Source organism: Coregonus lavaretus (assembly GCF_964263955.1).
Source record: "Coregonus lavaretus genome assembly, contig: HAP1_SCAFFOLD_597, whole genome shotgun sequence".
In the NCBI taxonomy this organism is placed as follows: Eukaryota; Metazoa; Chordata; class Actinopteri; order Salmoniformes; family Salmonidae; genus Coregonus; species Coregonus lavaretus.
In genome coordinates, this window is record NW_028156553.1 from 147,501 (window position 1) to 157,500 (window position 10,000).

Below are 10,000 nucleotides of genomic sequence, written 5' to 3' on the forward strand. Positions count from 1 at the left end.
GTCTACATATGAAGAAGCGGACCAAAGCGCAGCGTTGCGAGTGAACATGATTTATTAATAACGTACTCACGAAAAACAAAACAAACAAAGACGATGCGTGAAGTCCAATAAACAGATACACTGGAACATGGAACAATAACCCACAACTAACACAAGAAAACCTACATCTTAAATATGGCTCCCAATCAGAGATAACGAGCCGAACAGCTGACACTCGTTACCTCCGATTGGGAGTCAATGAATACAAACAAGGAAACACAACACCAACCTAGAAATAGACACAACAGAACTCCTCACCTAGAAATAAACGTGACAGACCTGCAAACATAAAATACACCCAAAACCCAACAAACAACATACACCCTGGCTCAAATACACAAGTCCTGGAGCCAGAGTGTGACAGTACCCCCCCCTAAAGGTGCGAACTCCGGGCGCACCAGCATACAGTCTAGGGGAGGGTCTGGGTGGGCGTCTGTCCACGGTGGCGGTTCTGCTTCTGGTCGTGGTCCCCATCCCACCTTAGTCACTCTCCGCTTCCGTCCTCCCTTCCTCATGACCACCCCCCAACTCAACCCCACTGGATTAAGGGGCGGCACCTGACTACGGGACAGTACCGGACTAAGGGGCAGCACCGGACTAAGGGGCAGCACCGGGATAAGGGGCAGCACCGGGACAAGGGGCAGCACCGGACTACGGGGCAGTACCGGACTAAAGGGCAGTACCGGGCTAAGAGGCAGTACCGGACTACGGGTCAGCACCGGGCTAAGGGGCGGCACCGGACTCAGGGGCAGCACCGGACTAAGGGGCAGCACCGGGCTGAAGGGCAGTACAGGACTAAGGGGCAGCACCGGGCTAAGGGGCAGTACCTGACTAGATGGCGGATCCTGGCTGGCTGGCTCTGGCGGATCCTGGCGGGACGGCTCTGGCGGATCCTGGCGGGACGACTCTGGCGGATCCTGGCGGGACGGCTCTGGCGGATCCAGGCTGGACGGCTCTGGCGGATCCAGGCTGGACGACTCTGGCGGATCCTGGCGGGACGGCTCTGGCGGATCCAGGCTGGACGGCTCTGGCGGATCCAGGCGGGACGGCTCTGGCGGATCCGGGCTGACCGGCTCTGGCGGATCCTGGCTGGCCGGCTCTGGCTGATCCTGGCTGGACGGCTCTGGCGGATCCTGGCGGGACGGCTCTGGCGGATCCGGGCTGACCGGCTCTGGCGGATCCTGGCTGGCCGGCTCTGGCTGATCCTGGCTGGACGGCTCTGGCGGATCCTGGCTGGCCGACGGATCTGGCTGCTCATGGCTGACTGACGGATCTGGCTGCTCATGGCTGGCTGACGGATCTGGCTGCTCATGGCTGGCTGACGGATCTGGCTGCTCATGGCTGGCTGACGGGTCTGGCTGCTCATGGCTGGCTGACGGGTCTGGCTGCTCATGGCTGGCTGACGGATCTGGCTGCTCATGGCTGGCTGACGGGTCTGGCTGCTCATGGCTGGCTGACAGATCTGGCTGCTCATGGCTGACTGACGGATCTGGCTGCTCATGGCTGACTGACGGATCTGGCTGCTCATGGCTGGCTGACGGACCTGGCTGCTCATGGCTGGCTGACGGATCTGGCTGCTCATGGCTGGCTGACGGGTCTGGCTGCTCATGGCTGGCTGATGGGTCTGGCTGCTCATGGCTGGTTGACAGATCTGGCTGCTCATGGCTGGCTGATGGTGCTGGCTGGGAGGCTGGCGGTGGAGGCGGACCCCAGCCTCGGATAGCAGTCATCACCTCCAGCAGGGCGGCTCCCATCTGCAGGATCTGCTCTTTCTGGTCCCGAACCTGAGCTTCCAGTCTAGTATGGGCTGCGCCGGCTCCTGCTGATTCCATAGCAGGTGTCTGATTCTGTCTGGCGGACGGCTCTGCAGGCTCATGGCAGACGGACGGCTTTGCAGGCTCAGTACAGACGGGCGGCTTATGCAGCGCTTGGCAGACGGGCAGTTCAGACGTCCTAGGACAGACGGCAGACTCTGGCCGGCTGGCGACGCACATCGTGGACCTGGTGCGTGGAGTAGGAACAGACCGGCCCGTACCGGGAACACCCACCACTGGCCTTAACTGGGGATCAAGAACGGACCGGACCAGACTGGGAACACACTTCAGTCTCTCATGCCGTGCCACAACAACTTCCCCCTTTCCACTCGCCAATGGCTCCCGTAATCCGAATGCCTTCTCTCCAGCTCTACCTGTGGCAGCCTCCTGCTGCCCAGGCGCCCAAGCCATGTGCCCCCCCCCAAAAAATTATTGGGGAGTAACCACGGGCTTCCAGCCTCGACTCCGCGCTGCCTCCTCGTACCACCTCCTCTCGGCTGCAGCCGCCTCCAGCTCTTCACGAGGGCGGTGATATTCCTCCATTTGTGGCCAAGGACCCTTTCCAGCCCGTATCTCCTCCCATGTCCATGAATCCGTTGGAGGTAGGTCCTGTTGCCGCTTGTTACGCTGCTTGGTCCTCTTTTGGTGGGTTATTCTGTCACGATCGTCTACATATGAAGAAGCGGACCAAAGCGCAGCGTTGCGAGTGAACATGATTTATTAATAACGTACTCACGAAAAACAAAACAAACAAAGACGATGCGTGAAGTCCAATAAACAGATACACTGGAACATGGAACAATAACCCACAACTAACACAAGAAAACCTACATCTTAAATATGGCTCCCAATCAGAGATAACGAGCCGAACAGCTGACACTCGTTACCTCCGATTGGGAGTCAATGAATACAAACAAGGAAACACAACACCAACCTAGAAATAGACACAACAGAACTCCTCACCTAGAAATAAACGTGACAGACCTGCAAACATAAAATACACCCAAAACCCAACAAACAACATACACCCTGGCTCAAATACACAAGTCCTGGAGCCAGAGTGTGACAACAATAACCTGGGGGAGAGTATGCCAGGGTGATGGGTTGCTATATAAACACAATAACCTGGGGGAGAGTATGCCAGGGTGATGGGTTGCAATTAAGCTCTCTGTCTGTAAGGTTACCTGCTTTGGTCCACATCAATATTTCATAATCACCGAGGGTTATAGAAGGTAATGACATAGTCTCAGCACTGTCTGGTAACAATCCACAAACCCAACAATCTGATATGTTCTGTAGTGCAGAGACATTGCTCGCTAATTGTTAGAAAGTGTTTGACCCGTGGGAAAACCGCATAATGTTCATGTCCGCTAGTTCTTCTCTTCAGGTCCGCGGGGTCACCAGGGTCCAGGTTCCGGTCAGCGGGGTCATCTGTTTCTGGGCTTCCCCCTGTGGAAGCCGGGCCTCGTTGGAGCAGAGAGGCCTTGGGTTGTAGGAGTAACAGGAGTAACATCTCCTTCTGGCTCTGCTACTGACTTACAGTGGGGAGGCGTTGATCCAGGTGTCTTTCCCTAAGCACTTTACCACCGTTGGGGTGGTGAGGGCGATCTGATGTGGTCCTTTCCACCTGGGTTTCAACGGTCCTTTTACCTCTGTCGTGCCTCCTGACCATTAGCCGATCTCCAGGCTGGAGATCGTGATGGGGACGGTCGTCTGGGGGAGTTTGGGCAGCAGAGACCAGAGAATGAACAGCTCGAATACAGTTAGTCAGAGCTATACAGTACTTCATCCTGTGTATTCATATTTATCATGGATCCCCATTAGTTCCTGCCAAGGCAGCAGCTACTCTTCCTGGGGTTTACTATGGATCCCCATTAGTTCCTGCCAAGGCAGCAGCTACTCTTCCTGGGGTTTATTATGGATCCACATTAGTTCCTGCCAAGGCAGCATCTACTCTTCCAGCAAAACATTAAGGCAGTTATATACAGTTTAAAATATTACATGACATTACATTTCATAACACTTTACCCAATACATTTAGTGTGTTCCCTCAGGCCACTACTCCACTATCACATATTTACAATACAACATCCATGTGTACGTGTGTGTATGAGTGTGTGTCTTATCATGTGTCTGTGTGTCATGGCATCCATCCAACAGATGCAGATCAGGGACTGCAGCTGGCGGTGACACAGGTGTCCTCATGGGACGGACCATCAGTACCTGGTGGACTGAGGCCAGTTTTCCTGACTGGGGTAGAACGCATTGAAAAGAAGGCTATGGGTCACACATCCACCCAGGTAAGTCCTGTTTGAGCAGACATGTTTTTCTTTTTTTTTCTTTCTTTCAGTACGCCATCGTAGCGTTCTACAAGTCCGGAACTTTCCCGGGTGAAACGGTACATGCACATTTCTCTTAACTTGCATCATGTCACACAGTTCTTTCATTATCTTCGAGGTGAAACGTGTCCCCCCTATCGCTATCTAGACTTTGTGGTACACCGAATCGTGGAACAATATCATGTAACAGTCTTTGCTTCCTCATTAGATGTGGGGAACGCTTCAATCCATTTGGAGTAGCTTTTCAACCATTACCAACATATATGTTTTTCTTCTACATGCAGGCATGTGAACAAAAAAATAAATTAGCATATTTACGAAAGGGCCCCAGGGGACTTGTAGGCTTGACAAAGAGGTCGATTCTTGCTTTCCTGCGTTGTGTTCTTGACAAATTAGACATTGGGAACAGATTTGTGCGGCGAACGTAGTAAATTTGGGTGCGTACCTTTTTCTTCTTTCCTACAAGCACTTAACATTCCCCCTTTGGACACATGACTCACACTGTGATTCATGCGTCCAGAAAAACAACAACACTGCCGGTCAAATCAAATAAAAAGAAATCGGAATAAGAAATACAATTTGAATTACAACCCTTGATAACTCCATAAGGAAATAATTGTATCCTATTGGGGAATTCAAGGAACCTTTGTGCTTTCTTCACAGTTCAGGGGCAGCACTCTGTCTCCCTCCTTCCCACCCGTCCGAATCAGAATCACAACTACGAAGGTAAATTATAAAGGATAAGAAAGAAAAAATGTCAGTGATTTAAATATAATATGTAAACACTGATAATTATGAAGTGTATTGTTGTTGATACCAATCTCACCAGAGTTGTATTTATTTTTCAACCAATGTCACTGATCTTTCTAGCAAGGGTGATCTTTCTAGCGAGGGTACCCAATTGTCATACTTGAGTAAAAGTAAAGATACCTTAATGGAAATGACTAAAATGTAATGTAAATGTAAAATGACTAAAGTAAAAGTGAAAGTCACCCAGTAAAATCCTACTTTAGTAAAAGTCTAAAAGTATTTGGTTTTAAATATATTTAAGTATCAGAATTACATGTAATTGCAAAAATATACTTAAGTATCAAAAGTAAAAGTACAAGTATAGATAATTTCAAATTCCTTAAATTAAGCAAAACAGACGGCACAATTTTCTAGTTTTTTAAAATGTACGGATAGCCAGGGGCACACTCCAACACTCAGACATAATTTGCGAACGAAGCATTTGTGTTTAGTGTGTCCTCCAGATCAGAGGCAGTAGGGATGACCAGGGATGTTCTCTTGATAAGTGCATGAATTGGACCATTTTCCTGCCCTGCTAAGCATTCAAAATGTAACGAGTACTTTTGGGTGTCAGGGAAAATGTATGGAGTAAAAATTACATAATTTTGTTTAGGAATGGAGTGAAGTAAAAGTAAAAGTTGTCAAAAAATATAAACAGTAAAGTACAGATGCCCCCCCCCAAAACCCCCCCCACTTAAGTAGTACTTTAAAGTATTTTTACTGAAGTACTTTACACCACTGGTTTTTCAGTACATTTCTCATCAGGAGAACTCACATGTTCAGACAGTAGACTCTTCAGTAAATGTCATCTGTGTGCCCTTTGTGTATCCTTTCTAACAGTGAAGAGCCTACTGAAACCAAAACAATAAAAAAATTTAAATACACAATAAATCAGACACGGTATTAACACCACTAAAACATATTCACAAGTATAGACGGTCGGGGTGTGTGTGTGGTAAAACGTAGGGCAAAAACAAACAAATGGCCTAAAGTTGGGATCTCCCTTAACAGCTGAATCCGGGTACCTTTATACTTTATAGTACTGCAGAGTCCCTCTAACTGCTCTCCCAAGGCACCTGCCTCAGGAAGCATTTCAAAGGGAGAGATGGAGAATCATTGTTAAACTCATCAGAAAACTTGGTAGTGGACATTCCATCCGTCCTAGAAGAGAAAATCAACATTAGTTTTCACTATGTTACATCTTAATCAGTCCTAAGAATTCTCAATCTTAATCAGTCCTAAGAATACAATATTCAGTACTACTATATGTACCATCCTCCCTTTTTCAATCAAGCTTACCGCATTTTGGGCAGGAAGCCTTGATAAAACCATGCGTATACATAACCGTACTGGATAACCATCAGGTGATACAGGGTCCCATTAAGCGGAATAGACATCTTCTAAAGGAAACAATCCCAGAGCTCCTATCTTGTAATCTTATCATCTAGACCTGGTGCCTTGACGTATGGCTTGTGTTCTGTACTTTCTGTCCCTGGGACATCAACTAGTCAAAATATGAAACCTGTTGTTTAATAAATCTGCTAGGGCCTTCAAAAAGTCAGTGCTGGCTTATCAGCGCTTTATTTTATTTGTTTCACAGCCCTGGTACTAAAAACATTTATTTGGATCGACTTCAATTTTGGACAGTGTTCCATGTAATGGAAACAGATTATTGTAATAGATTACATTACCTTCTTACTTAAATCACTGATGTTATTCACATTGGAAATAATAATAGGAAATTGTTATTCATACCGCTGTTCCAAATTTTCCCACTGTTTTCCTTACTGCCTGAATTCAGTGAGTACTAATTACTTTCACTGGCTGCTTATCTATGGGTCCACAGGAAGCTTATCTTTAACCCAAAATACCAGATTGCCAGCCTCTAATTTAACATCAGTCCCAAGGCTCAATCCCTGTGTTCGTCTTGTGACCTTGTATTGAAACCTTAGCTTCTTCAAATTACTAAAATATTGCATTATTAGAGTGTTATCTGTAAGCCACTAATAACATACAGTGCATTCAAAAAGTATTCAGACCCCTTCACTTTTTCCACATTCTGTTACGTTACAGCCTTATTCTAAAATGGATTCAATCGTTTTTTTTCCCCCCTCATCAATCTACCACAATACCCCATAATGACACAATGAAAACAGGTTTTATTATTTTTGCAAATTTATTACAAGAAAAACTAAAAAACACAGTTTGCTATGAGACTCGAAATTGAGCTCAGGTGCATCCTGTTTCCATTGATCATCCATGAGATGTTTCTACAACTTGATTGGAGTCCACCTGTGGTAAATTCAATTGATTGGACATGATTTGGAAAGGCACACACCTGTCTATATAAGGTCCCACAGTTGACAGTGCATGTCAGAGCAAAAACCAAGCCATGACGTGGAAGGAATTGTCCGTAGAGCTCGGAGCTCGGTACCAAAAAATGTGTGCAGCATTGAAGGTCCCCAAGAACACAGTAGACTCCATCGTTCTTAAATGGAAGAAGTTTGGAACCACCAAGACTCTTCCTAGAGCTGGCCGCCCGGCCAAACTGATCAATCGGGGGAGAAGGGCCTTGGTCAGGGAGGTGACCAAGAACCCAATGGTCACTCTGACAGAGCTCTAGAGTTCCTCTGTGGAGATGGGAGAACCTTCCAGAAGGACAACCATCTCTGCAGCACTCCACCAATCAGGTCTTTATGGTAGAGTGGCCAGACGGAAGCCACTCCTCAGTTACATGACAGCCTGCTTGGAGTTTGCCAAAAGGCACCTAATGACTCTCAGAGCATGACAAACAAGATTCTCTGGTCTGATGAAACCAAGATTGAACTCTTTGGCCTGAATGCCAGGCGTTATGTCTGGAGGAAACCTGGCACCATACCTATGGTGAAGCATGGTGGTGGCAGCATCATGCTGTGGGGATGTTTTTCAGCAGCAGGGACTGGGAGACTAGTCAGGATTGAGGGAAATATTAACAGAGATATCCTTGGTGAAAACCTGCTCCAGAGCGCTCAGGACCTCAGACTGTGGCGGAGATTCACCTTCCAACAGGACAACGGCCCTAAGCACACAGCCAAGACAATGCAGTAGTGGCTTCGGGACAAGTCTCTGAATGTTCTTGAGTGGCCCAGCCAGAGCACGGACTTGAACCCGATCGAACATCTCTGGAGAGACCTGAAACTAGCTGTGCAGCGAAGCTCCCCATCCAACCTGACAGAGCTTGAGAGGATATTCAGAGAAGAATATGAGAAACTCCCCAAATACAGGTGTGCCAAGCTTGTAGCGTCATACCCAAGTAGACTCGAGGCTGTAATCGCTGCCAAAGGCGCTTCAACAAAGTACAGAGTAAAGGGTCTGAACACTTAAACCTGTTTTTGCTTTGTCATTATGGGGTGTTGTGTGTAGATTGATGAGGATTTTGTATTTATTGAATCCATTTTAGAATAAGGCTTTAACGTAACAAAATGTGGGAAAAGTGAAGGGGTCTGAATACTTTCCGAATGCACTGTATATACTGACCCAACAGTATTTTCACGTGATCGTAGGAAAACCAACCCTTACTCTTAGTGACACCCCTGTGCTCCCATTGATCAATGTTAACCAGACAGATTCATTATTATAGGAAAATAGTTCTGCCCAATTGAACCCCAGCATTTTGTTTTTGAGAAGGGCAAGAGAAGAACAAGAGATCTTTCACCATTAAGGCTCGCCTGGAAAACAGACAGTCCCTCACAGAGATGTTTAAGTAATGTCTCTTACCCTCTTAATTGTGGCCAGAGGGATGTCTGGGTCCATGCTGAGCGAAACAAGTCAAAAAGTCAGGTTGCTCTCATCCGGGTCACGGCCCCAAATGTTGTGGAAAATTAGATCCAAAGATTAAGGCAAAGACTATTTAATTGTATAATAGGAAAATATTTAATCAAGCAGCTGCAGGGGAGATCTATCTCTTCCCAGGGAAGAAGTCAAAAAATAAATGGTTACATGTCCCTTGTATAGTGAGAGGTGATAATACAATCATATTGTTACAGCTCACCCCAAATTCTGCCACCACAGGGCAAAGAGAAAAATGTACAGTTCCATTGCTAATTTCATGCTATTCTACACACTTAACAATGAGACTGAGAGAATTTAGCATTTTAGAAGCTAATTTCCTGCAATTCTACACATATTGCCATGGGGCAGAGAGAAAAAATTGAAATTGTATAGCTACTGTTATGCTATTCTACATATTTTGCAATGACGCCTCCAGGGACCCCAACCCCTGGTACGACAGGGCCCCAACCCCTGGTACGACTGGGACCCCAACCCCTGGTACGACTGGGACCCCAACCCCTGGTACGACTGGGACCCCAACCCATGGCATGACTGGGACCCCAACCCCTGGTACGACTGGGACCCCAACCCCTGGTACGACAGGGACCCCAACCCCTGGTACGACAGAGCCCCAACCACTGGTACGACAGGGACCCCAACCCCTGGTACGACAGGGACCCCAACCCCTGGTACGACTGGGACCCAACCACTGGTACGACAGGGACCCCAACCCCTGGTACGACAGGGACCCGCAACCCCTGGTACGACTGGGCCCCAACCACTGGTACGACAGGGACCCCAACCCCTGGTACGACAGGGACCCCAACCCCTGGTACGACAGGGACCCCAACCCCTGGTACGACTGGGACCCCCAACCCCTGGTACGACAGGGGCCCCAACCCCTGGAACGACTGGGCCCCAACCCCTGGTACGACAGGGACCCGCAACCCCTGGTACGACTGCTGCTCTGGGTCTCTAGTCACTGTTTACATGTTTATTACTGTTACAAGCCCCCATAGTCTAGTCACTGTCTATAAGTCTACTTCTGTTACAAGCCCCCATAGTCTAGTCACTGTCTATAAGTCTACTTCTGTTACAAGCCCCCATAGTCTAGTCACTGTCTATAAGTCTACTACTGTTACAAGCCCCCATGGTTTCTCCCTCTCTCTGTATCCGCCCTCTCTCTCTCCCCCTACCCCTCCCTTCCCT

At 48.0% G+C, this 10,000-nt stretch overlaps 1 protein-coding gene across 1 annotated transcript; it reads right to left on the bottom strand.

The window, feature by feature from the left end:
* Window positions 1–31: 31 nt before the first annotated feature.
* On the bottom strand, window positions 32–2,913 carry LOC311126203 (uncharacterized protein). Its single transcript, XM_084200222.1, has 2 exons — window positions 1,583–2,913; window positions 32–1,528 (listed from the first exon to the last, which is right to left on the bottom strand). The coding sequence occupies exons 1-2, from the start codon at window positions 2,262–2,264 to the stop codon at window positions 369–371; spliced, it is 1,842 nt and encodes a 613-aa protein (XP_084056348.1). The 5' UTR covers window positions 2,265–2,913; the 3' UTR covers window positions 32–368.
* Between the last annotated feature and the right edge of the window lie 7,087 nt (window positions 2,914–10,000).